The following is a 19,626-nucleotide window of genomic DNA, read 5'->3' as shown; positions in this document are numbered from 1 at the left end:
GTATCCCGGCCTGCACTGCGCTACAGGGGATATATCCCGGCATGCAGCGCGTGGCGGGGCTCCCTGCGGCCGTATTCCGGGGGATAAGCATATCATATCCCGGCATGCACCACGCAAGGGATATTCCCGCGTTCACAGCCGCTTGAGGTAGGAAAAACAGGGCGGGTATATCTCGGCATGCCCCGCGCTGCGGTGCCTCACTCCATCCCACGATACGCCGCGCCTGCAGCCCTGCGCTGCCCCCAGTGGGTGGCTCTCACGCCCTATGCTGTACATAAAGGTAGTCCTCCTGTGTCTCACAGTGCCTCTCTGCGTCTTATAGGGTATCAGGGCAGTGCTTGACGTTCGCGCGTGGGGTCTGCTTGGCCTGGCAGTGCTCTCCCCGCCGCCAGTATTTGCCCCCATCCTGTCCCCTCGCCTGCGACAATGGAGCTTTGTCCCCGCGCAGCCTCCAATCCCCTCCCAGAGGCCTGGCACTCGCCGGTCTTCCCTCTGCATCATCTCCCACCCGGTGCAGTCTCCGCTCATAATTGCTTTTGCGGGGCAAGTTTGTTGCCACCGGGGCAAACGGTGTGTTGCTTCATATCGTGCCACATCTATTTTTCTCCCATTGAAGAGAAACTAGAGACTAAAGAGGCCAGGTCTGTTTAGTTTAGACAAGGGACACTTGGGAGGGGACATGAGGGGTTTACAGAATATTAAATAGCAAAGAGACAGTTGATGGGGATTTCTTATTTGTCATCTTGCAACACAACAACTAGGGGTCACAATGTGCAATGAGTAAGTCATAATTTTAAGACTTAGTAAAAGAAGTTTTTTCACACAGGGTGTCATTAAAGTTGGCACTTGTTGCCACAGGATGTGGTGAAAGCTGACAGTTTAGCCATATTCACAAAGAGATTGGACACGTTGTTGGAGAGGTCAGTAGCGAATGAGCATGGGAGTGAGGGGCACAGCCTCTGGAGTAGAACTTCCTAGGCTTTAAATGCTGGAGGCTGCAAATAGGGGGAAAAAACCCTGGTCACCCCAGTTCACTCTCCCTTTCAGCTCATACTCTCTGCCATTGTGTGCCACAGGAGACAGGGCAAGAAGGACCTATGGTCTGACCCATAAATGACAGTTCTTATGTTCAAGAAGAAGCCATCCTAATTGCTTAGCCAGAGAGGCAAGCAGGTAGGAGATACAAGTAGCTTTCCCTTGGAGGTACCTCCCTCCTGGGATTCAGGTGTGAGCCTTCTGGTGGAAAGGGGTATTTTTCTGTCACTGCCTCAGTTCAGATTCACCAGGCTCCACTTTTTATCTTTTCTCTCCTGACAGGAAACACCCAGGGTTTGAAATTCTGGACAGCAAGGCTGTTTGGTTCCTGCCTTTACCCTGGCAGTGCTCAGAGGCTGTAGAGAGAGCAGATGCCAGTGAGGGGAGCTGTAAACTAGGAGTGAGGAAAGGGTCAAAATGTCTCCTCTTGACTGAAGGTAAAAGGGCAATGCTAACAGGGTGCTGCAAGATCCTTTTAAGGGTGCCCCAGGGTGCTGCACAATATCAGCGCTGGGGGGGAAAGGGGGTTGTAAACATTGATGCACAATTTGAATAGAAAACCAGGGAGTCCCAAACATTAAGAACAGAAGAACTCCCATAGTCAGACCACAGATCCATATTGACTAGTATCTTGTGTCCCACAGAGACAGAGAAAGTGGATGCTGAAAGGGAGAGTAAACAGGATCTGACCAGGGCTGTTTCCACTGTTCCTCTCTCCCCTGCAGCATTTAAGGTCTAGGAAGTTTTGATTCAGAGGCCGTGCCCCTCATTCGTAAGTTCAGTAGCTACCAATGCATTTTTCCTCCAGAAATTTGTCTGATCCCCTTTTTTTTTTTTTGAACCTGTCTAAACTGTCAGCTTCCACAACATCTGGTGGCAACAAGTCCCATACTTTATTGACACACCGTGTGAAAAAAAAACTTTTTTTTGTTCATTTTAAACTTACTACCTGCTAGCTTTAATTTGTGATCTCCTAGTTCTTTTCTTGTGCAAGCTAGTAAATAATAAATCCCTACTGACACTCTTTTACTGTTTAGTATTTTATAAACCTCCCCCACCAAGCATCTCTTTGCTAAGCTAAGTAGGCCTAGCTTCTTTAGTATCTCCTTCCATACCAATAATCATCCTTGTTGTCCTTCTCTAAACCTTCTCTTGTTCCTCTATATCTTTTTTGAGGTGTAGGGACCAAAACTGGGCACAGTATTTAAGGTGTGGATGCAGCAGGGATTTTTAAAGGGGCATAATGTTACTTTGTTTGGTTCACAAATCCCTTCTTAATCACCTCTGCATTGTTGTTTGCCTTCTTGATAACTGCTGAGCACTGAACTTAGGTTTTTTTACGTGAACTGTCCACAATGACTCCTAAGTCTTTCCTGTGTGGTAACAGTGGATGTAGAGCCCATCCTAGTGTAGTTTGGGCCGTTTTTCCTACATGCATCACTTAACACTTCTCTACATTGAATTTCATCTGCCATGTAGTTCTCCATTCACACAATCGTGCCAGCTCCGTATGTAATTCCTGTAGTTCCAGACCATTCATGAAAATGTTCAACAGCACTATCTCAGCACAAGTTCTACTCTGTTGTGGTTTGAGTTTTATTTACAATATTTCGTATGTTTCTATAGTCCAAAAAGAGTGTATTGTAGAGTCGTAGAGAACTCGGGCTGGAAGGGACTTTCAGAGGTCATCTAATCCAACCCCCTGCCTGAGGCAGGCTCGTCCCTATCCAAACTATCCCATACAAACCAATTGTCTAATTTCTTACCAAAGCTACAGTCAACCATGATACAAGATAAGACATAACATCCAAACCTACCACAGGTAAAGTATGTCAATGTCCTTCTGCTGCAAAGTTTGTTAATACATGCTCAAGACATCCCATGTAGAGGACCCCCCCACCCCCACACACACACACACTGCTCCAGAGGAAGGCAAAAACCCCCACCATCTATACCAATCTGACCAGGCAGTAAAATTCCTTCCTGTAAGGAGTACTCTATACAAGAGATCCTTGGATATATAACCATTGTCCACTCTTCACATATGACAGAGCCATCAAAGTTGATGCTAAGAAGAAAATGGACGCTTGGGATGTTGGCACATTCCAAGATGTCACTGTAGACAACATTGTCCTGCCAGGAAATTCTTAGAATGTGGCAAAGGTAATGTTAAGTGGAAGCTGTTGAGGCACTTTTCTTGAATGGAGTGTGCGGTCCGGGATTCAGTGCCATGTAAATGGCCTCAAGCATGATATTTGTTGACCTTGATCTTAACAGTCCAGTTGCTGTGGTGCTGTACTCATTTCTTCAGCATACTCATGATTTCTGATGTTTTGCCAATGCAATTTAGTTCAGAGTATTCAGGTTTACTAACAATTTCCTCAGCCGCACTGGGTTGTCACTTTAGGCTGAACCAAAAACCCACAAATCAGCCATTAAATCTACCATTAAATGTGGGGAATGGTTGGGCCAGCTGGACTTTCAGAAGGTCACCTTTGGTCTAAGTCCTGGTTCAAAGCAGGATCAGCCCTGTCTGAACCCATCCTAGATGAGAGTCTGTCTAACCTGTTCTGAAAAATTCTGGGAACACCCTTCATGCACAGCAAGGCACAATGCCAGAACATCAAAAACCCCAATGCACCCCAGGTAAATCTGCACTGATCGAGGGGTTCAGGTCCTTCCTGACCCAAAACACAGCGATCAGGCTCACCCTGAGCAGAGGGAAAAGACTCTTTAGCCAGAACCCTTCAGGCTGGAGTCCCAGCAGGAGCACTGACACCCCACAGTGACCATCCCCAGCTGTGGCCAACACCCAGTGCTGCTGAGGAAGGTGAAAAAGCCTCAGTGCTCGTGGCAACAAGAGATGGAAAACTTCCTTCCTGGCTAAATGTGGCAACCAGCAAAACCCAGAAGTCTGGGAGAACCAGTCCCTGGCCACTCTGAACTCCATGCATTCTCTGCACCTCCAGACCAGGGTCTGGGTCCAACCGCAGTCCATCACTCACAATCTGACACCCTTCCAGGATTAAATCATCAACCCTGACTAAGGTTTCTGGCTTTCCACCCTTGCCTGTAAGTTGTGCCCTCAGTCATTCCAATAAAGGCCACTTCCACACCCCTGAAACAGCGTAAGAGCCAGCTTCCCTCCGTACAAGCTAGCACAAGCCAGCTGCTTTTTCATAGCTTAATCACTGCCAAAAGGCTTGGCTGACCCTGGAGCCTATCCATCATTTCTAGTAGCCTGGCACGTCAGGCTGGAATCATGTTTCACTGCCCTTCCCAGCCCAGCCCAAGGCAGGCCCTGCCTGAAGTAAATAGACTTCTATTTAGAGAACTCCCTGGTAGAGAGGTTCAGAGGCTATGTATCATACTGCTCTTGCAATGGCATACTTGGTATCACAGCATTAGCAAAACAGCATTGTCAATAGCATCACAATAATATCAGTAGTATCATGGTGGAATCGTTGGGTATCACAGCAGTGCCATGATAGTTATCACCGACTATCATGTTGTGGCTGTGTCACCACTGTCACTAGTTCTTATAGCATTCTGATAGTATCACTGGGTATCATGGTAGCAGAACTGGTTAAGAGTGGTAGTTAGCTGCGTTAGTCAATCAGAAGGCATGGTTGTTGTGACGGTTACCAGAAGACATTGTTGGTTATCATGATAGCATTGTGATATTACAGACTATCCTGATAGCATTGTTAGCATTGTGATATTATCACTAGCTATTGTGATAGTATTGTGGTACTATCACAACAGTATAACTAGTTCTCACAAGAGCATCAAGCTAGTATTGTGGTAGTATCAGTGGTATCACTGGTTACCATGCTAGCATAATGGTATCATGAAAGTGTCACTGATTATCACAACATTGTTATAATTGTATTGCTGGGTGTCATGATGGTATCTCTAGTTATAACAGGATGATGATAGTATCACTGGCTATCATGACAGTAGTAGTAGCATCAGAGTATCATTATGGTTGTATTGCTGGCTATCATGATAGCATCTTTGTAATATCACAGTAGTTTCACTGGTTATAATAGCATTACGATAGTATCACTGGTGATTGTGGTACTATCAGTTATGGCAGCATGGCAGTATCACTAGTTACCACAATAGCATGGTAGTTATCATGATAGCATAACAACATTATTACTGGTTATCGTGACAACTTATGATGATAGCTGGACATCATGGTAGCATCTAGATAGTCTTGATGGGTATCATGCAGCACTGTTGATCCCCCAAGGGATCCCAAGGCATTTAAGTAACAGACATTGGTGTCAGGTGCCCACCCCCCAGGACTACCTCAGGGCCCTGGGGTGTGGAACAGATCTCCACAGCCAGAGCTGAAGAAGCCGGGACGTCTCTGGGTCACTTGAGCCTATTGAACCAACTCAACTCCAACTCTCTGATTCCCTCCCAGGGGTTCTTCTCAGAAGAGGCTTTTCATGGGGTAATCAAAGAGACAGCACAAGGCATGGGGGAGTTCTTGGAGCCGTAGAGGCTCATGGGAAGCTGATGGACGGGTCTGGGTGTGTGTATTTTTTTGGTGGGGGGGGCAGGGAGCTGTCTCTGAGATGAGCACTGGTGGCCGGTGTCCCCCAGTGCCCAGCTGGGAGATGTGGTGCAGAACGTCCCAGCTGTGCCCCAATGCCCCCTTCCCCTTGCCCCATGCCAAACCAGGTCTCTAGGCTGCACCTACTGGAAGAAAAACCCAAGTGTCTGAAGAGAGCCCCCCGAACTGCGAACAGCAGTAGGAACTCGAGCAAGTGGGATATGCAGAGTGAAAAATAAACAGACTAAGACTGAGTGGGGAAGAAGAACCCAGGTGTCTGAGGGTCATGCTGAAACTAAGGTGTTTGGGATCCCAAGGGGTACAAGAACCCAGGTGTCCAGGGTCACTGGAAAGAAGCAGAATCCAGACACTGGGGTGACTGGGGCTATTTGCCGAAAACAGGAACCCAGGCATTCAGGGTTCTGGAGAAAAAGAAAGAGGAACCCAGGCATCTGGCCTCACCAATGGTGCATGCTGAAGGAACCCAGGAGTCCAGGGTTCTGGGGGAAGAAGTGAGACCCAGGCATCCAGTGAATGACGCTGGACGCAGGAAGAACCTAGGCGGCCGGGATCACTGGAAGGAAGTGGAACATTAGGAGATGACTGTAGCTGTTTGCAATCAGCAGGAACCTAGGTGGCCGGGGAAGAAAAAGGGGAACCCAGGCACCCCACGTCACTAGTGTTGCATGCAGGGAGGAACCCAGGCGCCTGGGGCTTCCCAGGAAAAAGGAAGGCTTAGGCAACCGGGGTCACTGGTGCTGCATGCAGGAAGGAGGAACCTGGGTGTCTGGGTGGGGCACGATCCCTGTCGGGTTGGGCCGCCAGGCAGTCCCGGAGTCATCTGCGTGGCACTCAGCCCATGCCCCTGGGGTCTGCCAGGAGCGGGCTTGCCCCGAAACACACCCAGGCCCCAGGCCAGGGCGAGGTGAGTTGGGGACCCAGGTGTCCGGGCTCCCAGCCACACCCATCTGTTCTCCAGGTTGGATCCACCCTGTCCAGTAGCCAGGAGAGAACCCAGGCATCTGGGCTCCCAGCTCCCGCCACTGCTCAAACCACTACACCCTGCTGCCTCTCCCAGGGCTGGGAGGGAACCCAGGCGCCCGGGCTCCCAGCCCCAACCCTCTACTTTAGGTGCTACATCCACGCCTCTGTAAACACAGAAAAAACCTAAGCGTCCGCGCTCCTAGCCCCTATCCTAAGTGAACCCTTTTTTTTTTTTTTTTTTTGGCCACCGTGCGTTTATCAAACTCCTGCCCCTTTAAGGATAGAGACGCTCTCTCTTGTTTGGAGGGCTGATCTCTACGGTCCGGCGGTAGTAGAATTCATCGCCCCCCCTCGCGGCGGCTGGTATCGCCCGGCGGATCCTGCAGCGTCGCAGGCTGGCTACCACACCCAGTCCCGTCCGGACGGTTCCACTCGGCGCTGCCGCTCACCCCGCGGGTTGGTATCGCCCCGTGGGGGAATCTTGGATTGTACCGCTTGTCTGCCCCCCGCGGCCTCCGGCGGGTTGGTGTCGCCCCATTGGGGCTCCCGCAGGAGAGACCATTCCGAAACCTGGGGGGGGGGTCTTAATACGGGTTAAAGGGCCCTGCCTCCGGATTGAACTCCTAAAGGGAGGTTGTTAAATGGGGGGGTCTGTCTCCTGTTAACTCTTGGTCAATCCCATAATGCACTGGGGTGGGGGCGCAATCTGGAGGGGACACCTGGGTTCCTTCCACCTGACCACCCTGCATGACCCCCGCGGGCCCCGCACACCTGGGTGCCCCCCCTGCACCCGCCCCCCATGGACATGGACACCTGGGTTTTTCATCAATGACATTGCTTTCTCACCCGGATACCTGGGTTCCCCAACCCTCACCACCACCACCAAATCCCCCCCCGACTCCCCCGCAGGTTTTTTCATGTTGCTGGTTTTGAAGAATCCCTCCCAGAGTCCTGGATGCCCCCCCCCCAGCATTCAGTGCCCACTTCCCCCACCCCGTTCTTCTCCCCCCCAGGCTGCGTACCGGACCCCAGTTCCTGCCCTCGGCACCCCTACTGCTGAGCCATCATGGTGAGTCCGACTCCCCTGCCCCTTCCTGGGGGGGTTCGAGGGGTGTCCAGGGCTGGCATGAGGGGTGGGGGCAGCCCCAGGTCCCCCCCAGGGTCTGTGTTGGGACCCCCGTCCCCCAGGGCTACCCCAGCGCTGCCTGCCCCCTCCCCAGCACGGCCGCCTGAAGGTGAAGACCACAGAGGAGCAGGCAGAGGCCAAGCGCCTGGAACGGGAGAAGAAGCTCCACCAATACAAGGCCACCACAGAGGCCATCTTTGAGAAGGTGAGGCAGAGAGTGGGAGGTGACCCTGCTTGCCTCCGTTTGACCTTTGACCTCTGGTCATCAGGGTTGACATGATATCTGACCCCTAACCTTTACCCTACCATGGCTTGTGTAGCTCTCTGGCCTTTGGCTCCTGGAGTATGTTCTGGCCTTTGATCTCTGACCCCTTCTCTGACTTTTGAACTTGGTCATTCTCTGTCATGGCTGGAGGGAAGTTGACCTTGGATCCTTGATCTGGAACACTCTCCTTGAGACCTGATTTCTACCCTCCCTCCTATGGCTGGTATCCAACCTGAACTTTGACCCCTGGCCTTTCCCAAGCTGAGGTTTGAAGTACACGCTGTCTGACCCCAGCACTTTATCTCATAGGTGCATGATGACCTTTGAACCCTCAACTTCTACCAAGTAAAGAGCATGACCTCTCCTCTGCCCTGGGAGCAACAGAATGCTTTTGTAACACTTGACCTTTACCCTCTAGAATCCATTTTGAGTAGTGACCTCTGATCCCTACTGACTTCTGTCCAGCTTGGGAAAACAATATGGTGCCATGTTGATCTTTGACCCCTGGACAGTCAGGGATGGCTTCACTTGATGAACCAAGACACAGAGCAACTTTGACCCTCACTGGCCTTTGATCCCCCTCAACTTTCCTTGGGAGTCAACCCCTGATCCCCCTCCCCATGGGAAATACCATTGGCACAACTCATGACTGGTGACTCCTGACCTCCATCAGGTAGGGCACAGAATGCCTAGGAAGGATGCCCTTTGACCCCATGCCCTTTTGCCCCCAACAGAGGCGGCTGGGCCAGCTGGACAAGGAGGGGCTAGAACTGACGAGCCAGATCTTGGGGGCCAACCCTGACTTTGCTACGCTCTGGAACTTCCGCCGAGAGATCTTCCTGCGCCTGGAGGAGGAGGGGTGAGCAGGGCAGGGGCACGGGGAGAGGCCAGGGTCACATGGGGTGGGGTTTGATAGGGCAGGGCTCTGACTGGTTCCGCCCCTGGCAGGTCCCCCGAGGAGATGCAGGTGCTGTGCCAGGGAGAGCTGGGCTTCCTGGAGTCCTGCCTGCGAGTGAACCCCAAGTCCTACGGGACCTGGCACCACCGGTGCTGGGTGCTAGAGCGGGCGCCCCAGCCCGACTGGGCCCGTGAGCTGGAGTTATGCGCCCGGTTCCTGGAGAGTGATGAGCGCAACTGTGAGCCTGACCTCTGACCCCCCAACCTCTGACCCCTGGACCACCACCCCAGTGTTTGACCACACTGGATCACACCACCAGCCCTGACCCCGTGGGGTTACTCCCAAACCACTACCTCTCACCCCTATGCCAGCACCTCTGAGTTGCATGGCCACCCCTACACCATGACCCCTGACCTCCATCTCTACAGCATCACCTCATGCTTCACAGGCCTGACCTCTGACCTGCTCTCACTTGGCATGCAGCAACCCCCTGACCTCATTGCCCACTATGCCTTCAGACCCCACAAGGCTATGTCACATGACATGTCCCTGACCTCTTATCCTGCAGGTCATGCTGCAAACCAGGACCCCAGATCACAAGGTCCATCGTACTGTGATCTCTGAACTCTGATCCTGGTGGGGAGGAGGGGTCACTGCACAGCATGACCTTTGCCCCCCCACAGCCCAAGCCCGCCTTGTGACCTCTACTCTATCACTCCAGTCTCACATCACATGCTGTCATCTCTGTGGGCCCATGACCTCTGACCCCAGTGTTCCACAGTGACCCCCCAGTGCCCTGACCTTGCCTTATGACCTCTGACCCCATGCTCTCCCATGCTTCTTGCTTCTTTAACCCCCGCTCCCCTATCCCACTACCACCCCAGTGCCCTGATCTGCCATGTGCCAGCCCCTCCCACTTCACAACCTCTCACCCCTGTGGATGGAGCGGGGGCTAACCCTGACCCTGTCTCTCTGGCACCCCCTACAGTTCACTGCTGGGATTACCGGCGCTTTGTTGCCAAGCGGGCCCAGGTGCCGGCTGAGGACGAGCTGCGCTTCACTGACAGCCTCATCACCCGCAATTTCTCCAACTACTCATCCTGGCATTACCGCAGCTGCCTGCTGCCCCAGCTGCACCCTGACCCCCAGCACCATGGCCGCCTCACCGAGGATGTCCTGCTGCGAGGTGGTCACCTCCTTTGCTGGCCTGAGGGTGGGAGTGAGGGTTGAGTGGTCAAGATACCCAGGTTCTCCCTGGCAGGAGAAGAGGAGTGAGGGCTGGGGGGTAGGAGATGGGAGCCCAGGCACCTGGATTCTCTCAGCTCTGAAAGGGGAAGGGGTTTGAGCAGCTTTGCGGGGTGGAGTTTGGACTCCCAAGTCCTGCACATGCTTCTGGGACTGCCTGAAGAGGGGCCTGGTGGGTGGGGGCAGGGGATCTGGATGCCTGGCTTCTTTCTCAGCTCTCCGATCATGATCTCATTGGACAGAGGAAGGGGTGGAACTGGGGCTGGTAGCCAGCACTTGGGGCTTTGCTTGGGGCTTTGTTCTCCGCTGCTGGCCTGGTCCTGGGTGTTGTTTTTGGCAGTCACATCCCCCACAGGCATGGGTGGGGAGGATGTTGCCTGAGGACAGTCTTGGTCAGGTGAGGCACATTCTGGCAGTTCCCAGTGCCTGGGTGTGGCCTGCTGATTTTGGGACAGGGCCAGAACTGGTGCCCCGCCGTAATGTCCGTCCTCCCCCCCCCCGTCTCTTTACTCTCCCACCCCCAGAGCTGGAGCTGGTACAGAACGCCTTCTTCACAGACCCCAATGACCAGAGCGCCTGGCTGTATCACCGCTGGCTGCTGGGTCGAGGTAGGACTTCAGGCACCAGCACTGCAGGGTGGAGCACACTGCAGGTAGTCCAGGGTGCTGTGGGGCAGTCCACGAGTCCTCCCAGCATCCCCTGCTGGTACCTGGCCAGGACCAGCCATATACAGTGATACCCTTCAGTGATGAGAAACACCCCATATCTGTACCCTGTCCAGGGACCACAGGAAGGCAGTACCTTCATCCAGAGAACTTGGCAAAGCATTAGCACAGTCTGCTGTCCTATCAGTAACCTCCAATCCATATCCAAGACTCCTAATAGCCTCAAGGCTGCTCTGGGGTTGGGGACAAGGGGGTCCTGAATCTCACAAGGCCGGAGATCAGGTCAGTCCTGCCTACATAGCACCCAGTCCGCTCTGGGACCCTCCATCTCCCACCATTGGCAGCGTTGGAAGGGGTGGGGCATGGAAAGCCTCTAGTCCAAGCTGGGCTGAGTGGAGAGGGGCCAGCAGGGTATGGGGGCAAGTAGGGGACACCTGGGATGGAGGCAGCAGGGTGTAAAACCGTTGTTATTGTTGCTATCCAGCTGTGTTGCCAACCCAATAACATGCTCCTTACCGCCATTTTTTTACTGAAACCCAAACTTTTTTATAATGGTTGAAGTTAACCCCCCCTACATTTCACACCAGCCCTTTTCTCTGGGTCTTGGCAACAAGGCAGGACCTGGATGAAGGGTTACCTTTACACAATGTAAAACATCTGTCAGTAAAAAAATATTTTTGGCAGTAAAAGAAAAAAAATGCAGCTTGTCAGTAGACAAAATATCCACTGACAGCCAAACTTTTTTCAATCCTTAAATTTGACCCTAGCTGCTGGGGGCTGGCAGCAGGGCAGGGGCTGGCTAAGGGGTTACATTTATATGATGTAAAACATCTGTCAATAAAAACATCTGTCAGTAAAAAGCTTTCAGAGCATCAGTAAAAAAAAAAAAAAAAGATTACTGATAACCAAATCTTTTTTTAAACCCCTAAACTTAACATTAGCTCTTCTCACTGGCAGCAGGACAGGCTCTGCCTGAAGGGTTGCCTCTACACGATGCACATTAGTTTAAAAAAAAAATCAGTCAGTAAAAATACTGAGTTGTCAGTAAAAGGTTTGCAGATCACCAGTAAGAAAAAATTGTCTTCTGTTGGCAACTTTGCCTGGGGTGGCCAGCAATACTTGAGTACTGCTACCCCCAGTCTCTTCCCCCTTTCTCCCCAACCTACAGCTGACCTGGAGCCCACAATCCACTGTGTCTATGTGAACCGAGATGATGCCTGCCTAGCCGTGGCCTTCTCCCAGCCTGTGAGGGTGAGTGCTGTAGTGGGGATGGGTGGGAGGGGAGGCACCGGGTCCTTGCAGCACTAACTCAGGGGTCCCATGTGTGTCCCCTCTGGCAGGTGACACCCGGATCTCATGGCCTCATTCTGCTCGCTGATGAGGCCCCCCTGACAGTGGAATGGCACACACCTGATGGGAGGAACAGCCCTGGGGTCATATGGGTATCCACAAAACCTGGACACCTGGGTTCCCTCCCAGCTCTGGGAGGGCAGCAGGGTCTGGTGGGTTAGAACAGGGTGGGTATGGGAGCCAGTATACCTGGGATCTCTACTGGTATGGAACAGGGAGCCTGGGAGCCCAGATGCCTGGGTCCCATCCCAGCTCCGGGAGGCTAGGGGGAGTGGAGCAGGGGGTCAGGGAGCCCAGACGCCTGGGTTCCACAGAGGCAGTTGAAGTCTGGCAGTAAGCACTTCTTTCCTTGACTCCGGCACCCCTAGCTCTGTGACCTCCCAGCCTCGGCTCTCAACAATCACTGGCCACAACACACCTTCCGGGTCATCTGGGCACCCGGGCAGTGCCAGAAGGAGTGCGTTCTCTTCAAAGGTAACCCTGTCACCAAGCCCCACCCCCTGCCCTGGGCTCAGGCCCCACCCCCTCTCACTCTCCCTGTGCTCCACCCCCAAGGCCGCAAGGACTGCTGGTACCGGGACTCTGTCACTGAGGAGCAGGTGTTCAGGTAGGTGACAAGAGGGAAAGGCCACAGCCCCCTCACAGCCTAGCACCATCCCCAGTATGTCCTTCAGGATAGCTCCACCCATTCAAGAGAACCCCACCTCAGTAGAGTATTTGGGTTCCATCCCCTGATATTATTCATAGATTCATAGATGCTAGGGTCAGAGGGGACCTCAGCAGATCATCAAGTCCGACCCCCTGCCTAAGCAGGAAAGAGTGCTGGGGTCAGATAACCCCAACCAGATGCCTATCCAGCCTTCTCCTAAAGACCCCCAAGGTAGGGGGCGCACCACCTCCCTTGGAAGCCCATTGCAAATTTTGGCCACCCTTACTGTGAAAAAGCCTTTCCTGATACTTAGCCTAAATCTGCTCTCTGTCTGTTTGTGACCATTGTTCCTTGTTAGCCCAAGACGTGCCCTGGTGAACAGAGCATCTCCGATTCCTTGCTGCACCCCCCTAATTAATTTGTAGGCAGGCACAAGATCACCTCTCAGCCTTCTCTTGTGGAGGCTGAAGAGGTCCATATCCCTCAGTTTCTCCTCATAGAGCTTGTCCTGTAAGCCCCTAACCATACAAGTGCCCCTCCTCTGGACCCTCTCGAGTCTGTCAACATCCTCTTGAAAACTAGATACGGTACTCCCAACTATGGTCTGACCAATGCCATATAGAGAAGTATCATTTCCTTGGATCTGTTGGTCATGCATCTGTTGATACCTGATAAAGTGCGATTAGCTTTGCTGATGATTTCATTACACTGACTCGTATTCATCTTGGAGTCCACTATGACTCTGAGATCTCTTTCTGCTTCTGTGCTGCTGAGAGGGCCACTTCCCAGCCAGTGAATGTGCTGAATATTTTTGCACCCTAGGTGCAGCACTCTGCACTTGTCCTTTTTGTACTGCATCCTATTGTGTACTGCCCACTTTCCTAACCTGTCCAGGTCTGCCTGCAATTGTCCCCTACCCTCCGGAGTGTGCATGTCACCCCACAATTTAGTATCATCTGCAAACTTGGACAGAGTACACTTCACACACACATCCAAGTCACTGATGAAGATATTGAACAGGTCTAAGGACCGAACCCTGCAGGACCCCACTGCCCACATCCTTCCAGGCTGATACTGACCCGTCTACTACCACTCTCTGGGTGCGACCACTAAGCCGATTTGCCACCCACCAGACTGTGTAAACATCTATGTCACAGCCTCTCAATTTATGTATGAGAATAGGATGAGATACCGTATCAAAGGCCTTGCTAAAGTCCAAGAAAATGACATCCACCTTTACTCCTGCATCTAAGCTTTTTGTGACCCTGTCATAAAACGAAACCAGATTGGTCAGGCATGATCTACCTGCTACAAATACATGCTGGTTTCCCTGCTGCATTATTTTTCCCACTGGACTCCTACAAGCAAATATGATCCTTCATAATCTTTTCAAAGACCTTTCCAAGAATGGAGGTGAGACTGACTGGCCTATAATTACTTGGATCCTCCTTCTTCCCCTTCTTGAAAATAGGGACCACATTGGCCCTTTTCCAGTCCTCCAGGACCTGACTCGAGCACTCAAAACAGCTGTGCCACTGGTTTTGGTATGACACGGGCCAATCCCTTCAGTACCCTCGGATGCAGCTCATCTGGGCATGCTGACTTTAATACATCCAGTCCATCCAAGTAACTCTACATCAGCTCAGCGTTAACAGTTGGTAGGTTGGTGTCCCTCTGATGCCCATCTAAGAACCCATTAGGAGACTTTTCTTGAGCCCTGTTCAGGGACACCCGAAGCAAAAAACTCATGGAATAGCTCAGCCTTGTTCCCCCTCTCTGTCACTAATTGCTCCTCGTTCAGTAGGGGTCCTAGGCTGCCCTGCACCTTCTTTTTACTCTCTATGTACCTAAAAAAAGACTTTTTGTTGTCTTTAATTTGTGTAGCCAGCCTCAGCTCTGTAGTTGCTTTGGCATTTCTAACTGCCTCCCTGCAAGTGCAGGCCAAGTAGGTATACTCCTCCTTGGTAGCTTCGCCCTACTTCCACCACCTATATGCCTTCTTTTTTGCCCTTAGGCTCCCCTGGATTTCCCTGTTTAGCCAAGGATGTTTTTTGGCTCCTTTCCCCCTTTTCCCTTGTACTGGGATAGTCTTCCTCTGTGCCCAAAGGATTGCTTCCTTTAGGAACAACTACCCTTCCTGGATTCCTATCTCACCAATACTCTTCCCCTGCAGTGTGTCGTTAACTAGACTTCTAAGCACACTGAAGTTAGCCTTCCTAAAGTCAAACACTTCCACCCTACTAGTTACCGTACCCACCCTATCCCGTATAGTGAAGTTGATTGGTGGTCACCGTCCCCAAGGTGACCACAAATCTGCAGCTCTCCTACCAGGTCCTCCTCCATAACAAAACACCAAGTCCAGTAAGGCATTCCCCCTAGTGGGACCATATACCTCCTGCATTAGGTGAAGGTCCTGCATACAGGTTAAGAACCTACATGAACAGTTGGATTTGGCTGACCGCTTCTCCCAACAGATGTCAAGGTAGCTTAGGTCCCCCATGACAGCCACATCCCTAGACTGTACGGCCTCACCCCTAAGTATTTCTCCCATATTCAAAGTATTCTCTCCCTATATTAGCCCTGCCCCTCAGTATTTCTTCCCATAGCTGGTCCCCCATCTGGTTAGTGCTGCTTCCTACAGGCTCTGCCCTTCAGCATCACCCCGCCCCCCTGGGCAGCTTTGCCCCTGGGAGCCCCTTTGGTATGCAAGCCTTGCCCCTCCACTTGGCATGGCCCTACTTGTCCATCTCACGGAGGCCCTGCCCCCAGGTGCGAGCTGTCGGTGGAGAAATCTACGGTGCTGCAGGCAGAGCTGGAGTCATGCAAGGAGCTGCAGGCACTGGAGCCTGACAACAAGTGTGGGTACCTCTCCAGATACCTGGGTCCCCTCCCCGCCCCCCCCCCCCCCAGCAGCACCTGGCAGAGGGCCCAGAGGCCTGGGTTTGGTTCCCTGCTCTGGGAAGCGCGTGGGGTCCAGCGCGTCACAGCAGGGACAGCCGGGTGCCCAAACACCTGGGTTCTTTCCCCCTCTGGGAGGAACGTGAAGCCGGCCCGGCAGGATGCCTGTGTGCTTGCTGCTCACAGGGTGCCTGCTTACCATCATCCTGCTCATGAGGGCCCTGGACCCCCTGGTGTACGAGCGTGAGACTCTCCGCTACTTCGAGGCCCTGAAGGTGAGCAGGGGCGGGGCCTGAGCAGGGGGTGGGGCTGCAGGTGGCTCCCTAGCCCCCCTCTCACTGGTGCCCCCTTCAGGCAACCGACCCCATGCGTGCTGCCTACCTGGACGACCTGCGCAGCAAGTTTCTGGTGGAGAACAGCATCCTCAAGATGGAGTACGCTGAGGCCCGTGTTGTTGACTTGTCCCACCGGGTAGGATGGGGCTGCAGGGCAGAGCCAGTAAGCCAAGTGGGTGGGGCCAACAAAAAGGTGGCAGTAGAGGTAGGATGGGGTCAGGAGATGGGACAGAGCCATATAGGAGGTGGGGCCAAGAGCTGGGGCATGGATAGGGTGGAGCTAGTAGAGCCTGGGCAGGGCCAAGGAATGGGGTGGGACTGGGGAATGGGGGTGGGACTAATAGAGCAAGGGACAGGGCCAGAGTATGGGGTAGAGTCAGGTAAAAGGTGGAGTGAGAAGTACAAGGGATGGGGGCAGGGGGCAGAGCTACATCAGCTGAGCTGGGGCAGAGCCAGGGCAGGGGGTGGGGCTACCCATACAGAGGGCAGAGCTGCTAGAGCAACACTTCCTAAACTCTTGCTCAGTGGGACCCCTCCCTGCGACCCCATCTGCTGATGTCATGATCCCATTTGAGGTCGTGACCCACAGTTTGGGAATGGGTGCCCTAGAGCAAGGGGACAGAATCAGGATAAATGGGGCACTGGGTGAAGCCACAAAAGGGGCAGGGTCACTGGGTGGTGTGTGAAGAATTAGGAAGAGTTGTGAAGGAGGCAGGGGTGGGACCAATGGGGCAGGGGCTTGGCCAGGAGGAAGCAGGCTGTGGGTAGGGGGTGGTGCTATAGCCAGGGGGACACCATTGGGGCAGGGGGAAGGGGCGTGGCGTGGGGCTGGAGGGCACTACTTAAACGGAATGGCATGGAGCTGCGAGAAGGTTGGGGTTGTGGGGTGGAGCTATGCAAAGCAGGCTGGGCGGGGTGCCAGGACTGGTGCTGAGCCAGTCTGTGCCCTGTACCCGCACAGGCGCTGACAGCACTGGGCCACCTGGAGCACCTACTGCTTGTCACCCACATGAACTTGGCAGGGAACCGGCTGCGACACCTGCCACCTGCCTTGGCAGCTCTGCGCTGCCTCGAGGTGAGCCCTGAACCTAGGTGTCTGGGACCACTGTCCTCCAACATCCCCAACAACCTGCCTGAGCCCTCAACACAGGGCAATGGGGCCCAGGTGTCTGGAGCTGGGGGCGGGGCCTGACTAATTCTCCCTCCCCCCATCCAGGTGCTGGAGCTGGATGGGAATGAGATCGAGAGCCTGGAGGGACTCCCGGGGCTTCCGCGCCTGCAGGAGCTGTCCCTGCGCCGCAACCGTATGTGCCAGGGCAGGGAGCAGGGCCTGTGGAGGAGGGGGCAGGGTAGGCATGAAGGCTTGGGGCCTGTGGAGGGGGGTGGGTCTAGGGAGAAAGTCTGAAGTAGGTGGGGCAAGGAGAAAGAAGGGGTAGGGCTAATGGAAAGGGGTGGGGCCTGGGGTGGAGGGGTGTTAGAAGGAAAGGGCGGGGCCTGGGATAGGTGGGGCTGCTCTAGCCCTGGATCTGTCCTTGACTCCGCTGCCCCCAGGTCTGCGGCACCCCAACAACCTGCGACCTCTGACCTCGTGCCCCTGCCTGGCCCAGCTCGACCTGGCTGAGAATCCACTGAGCAACCTCCCCGAGGCCCCAGCTGAACTGGCCAGCCTGTTGCCTGCTGTCCACATCACTCTCATCTGATTGGCCAGGGCCAGGCTGGCCCCACTCACCTGCCAGAATGCTAATTTATTGAAATAAATGGTTCAAATCAGCCCAGTCTGGTCTGAGTGATTGGTGCTCCTCACTCCTGACCCACAGCCCCCAGTCCCAGGGCTCTGTGCTAGTTGTGTCATGCGCTTCCTGGTCAGGGCTCAGACATGTGAGCCCCTGGCAAGGACCCTGCATTCCTGGCTGTGGTGCCGCACATCGGGGCTGGGCAGGGCCTCGCTCTTGCCTCATTCAGAGAACGGGAAGGATGCGGCCAAGTCACAGGGACAGGAACTAGCTCCATTGCAACATGGTTGGGCTGCTATCCTCAGCCCCCCAAGGCCCTCGGTCCTGACTTGCAGCCCCCAGCTCTGCTGGTGTCCCTCATTCCCAACCCATAGCCCCCTGCACTCCCAACCCCTGCCCCCCCGCAACCCAGCTGGTGCTCCTCAGTCCTGACCTGCAGCCCCCTGCCATTCCTGTTGGGGCAGGTGAGTAATTCCTTGCTCAGCGCCACCAGGGTGGGGCTCGGCGCCTCCTTGGTTCCCCAATCCTGGGACTGGAGCAGGCAGAGCCTGTGGGACCAGTTCTGCACCTGTCCTACCCGTGGGTGCCCTGCCCTGCAGTGCCCCTCATTCCCAACCCACAGCCTCCTGCCCCCTCCAGCCTTGCGGTGCCACTCACTCCCAACCCACAGCTTCCTGCCCTCTAGCCCCATGATGCCCCTCACCCCAGCCTGCAGCTGGCATGTGGAACGTTGCCCAGAAATTCCTATTTCTGTTGGCTGCCGGCCAGGCTTGGTCTGTGCAGCTGATACTGGCTGGGATGGAGAGTTCAGGGTCAGCAGGTGGGGAGTGAGGAGCAAGAGCAGGGCAGGGCACCAGTTTGGCCCCCATCCCAGTTCCCCACTGACTGGCATTGATTGTACTGGTTGGAGATGGGCCCGATCCTGAGCCCCCTAATATATCCCACTCCAAGTCAGGGGCATCAGCCCAGATGCCTGGGGTTCCTCCCTGGCGCCTGGATGGGGATGGGGCTTGGTGGGGGGAGGGAGATGCCTGGGTTCCCGCCCTGGGGGCGATGCCTGGGTTCTCTGCCACCTAAGCGGGGTCTGGGGGATTGGAGCTAGGTGGAACTAGGAGCCCGGATGCCTGGGGTCTCTCCCAGCTCTGGAAGGGCAGGGGGATCTGGTGGGACTGGAAGCCCAGATACCTGGGTCCTCCTTGTAGACCAGTGTCAGTGGTGCCCCAGCACGGGTGGGCCATGGGGAAGTACTGTGAAGCTGGACATGCCCTGCCCTGCCCCAGCCTGGCTGGGAAGAGTGTCTGCACCCCCGAGATGCAGCTGATTCTGGGGTGGGGCTCTGCAGCTCCTAAACAACTGCACATAACAGGGCTTGGAAATAGCCCTGAGCCAGCCAAAGTGGGTTGAGCCTGAAGCGAGGGTGCTGTGATGGACATTTACAATAATTCCCCCTAGGCTGTTCAGGAGACGACTGAGTCTTGGGGTGGGACATGACAGCTCTCAGGGGGCCACAAAGAACAGGTCTGGAAATGCCTCTGAGCGGGATGCCGCTGAGTCTGGGCTAGAGCCTGGCTGCTCCCGAATGGCTGCAAATAACAGGTCTGGAGACCCCTCTGAGTCAGCCAGGACGCAGCTGACTCTGGGGTGGGACACAGCAGCTCCCAAACAGACTGAAGATCGCTCTGACCCCAGTGCCCCTCACTCCCGACCCGAAGCCCCCCTCCCCCGCCCTGCAGCCGGCACGTGGGACATTGCTCGGAAATTCCTCCCTGGGTGTCTGCTGGCTCCGCCGGGCTCGCTCTCTGCAGCTGATCCGGGCCGGGACGGAGAGTTCAGGGCCCCGGGGGAGGGGGCTGCGGGTCGGGAGTGTTTGGCCCCA

The 19,626-nt window shown here is 54.4% G+C and overlaps 1 protein-coding gene across 7 annotated transcripts; it reads left to right on the top strand.

Annotated features, from left to right (window-relative positions):
- Positions 1-17: 17 nt before the first annotated feature.
- On the top strand, positions 18-17,787 carry RABGGTA (Rab geranylgeranyltransferase subunit alpha). 7 transcript variants are annotated; one of them, XM_090051586.1, is made up of 18 exons: positions 18-147; positions 6,866-7,042; positions 7,600-7,655; positions 7,807-7,917; positions 8,712-8,836; positions 8,926-9,113; positions 9,864-10,061; positions 10,645-10,728; positions 11,954-12,036; positions 12,126-12,227; positions 12,504-12,609; positions 12,691-12,742; positions 15,554-15,642; positions 15,869-15,957; positions 16,037-16,153; positions 16,979-17,092; positions 17,234-17,321; positions 17,569-17,787. In XM_090051586.1, exons 3-18 carry the CDS (start codon positions 7,653-7,655, stop codon positions 17,715-17,717), a joined length of 1,698 nt encoding a protein of 565 aa, XP_089907712.1. In that variant the 5' UTR covers positions 18-147; positions 6,866-7,042; positions 7,600-7,652; the 3' UTR covers positions 17,718-17,787. The 7 variants fall into 7 exon arrangements, 6 of the variants coding, with proteins under 6 accessions (XP_089907712.1, XP_089907707.1, XP_089907709.1 ...); XM_090051581.1 differs by having other exon boundaries at positions 17,234-17,366; XM_090051583.1 differs by having other exon boundaries at positions 6,866-7,108; positions 17,234-17,366.
- The last annotated feature ends 1,839 nt before the right edge of the window (positions 17,788-19,626 follow it).

This window comes from Crocodylus siamensis, chromosome 6, assembly GCF_052110815.1.
Source record: "Crocodylus siamensis isolate JL-2025a chromosome 6, ASM5211081v1, whole genome shotgun sequence".
Classification (NCBI taxonomy): Eukaryota; Metazoa; Chordata; order Crocodylia; family Crocodylidae; genus Crocodylus; species Crocodylus siamensis.
This window is presented reverse-complemented; position numbering and strand designations above follow the sequence as displayed.

Excerpts from the sequence above, each read along its gene's own strand:
- RABGGTA (XM_090051581.1), top strand. Across the intron at positions 7,918-8,711 it reads CAGAGGCCATCTTTGAGAAG|AGGCGGCTGGGCCAGCTGGA; the intron begins GTGAGGCAGAGA and ends TGCCCCCAACAG. Across the intron at positions 12,228-12,503 it reads ACAGCCCTGGGGTCATATGG|CTCTGTGACCTCCCAGCCTC; the intron begins GTATCCACAAAA and ends CGGCACCCCTAG.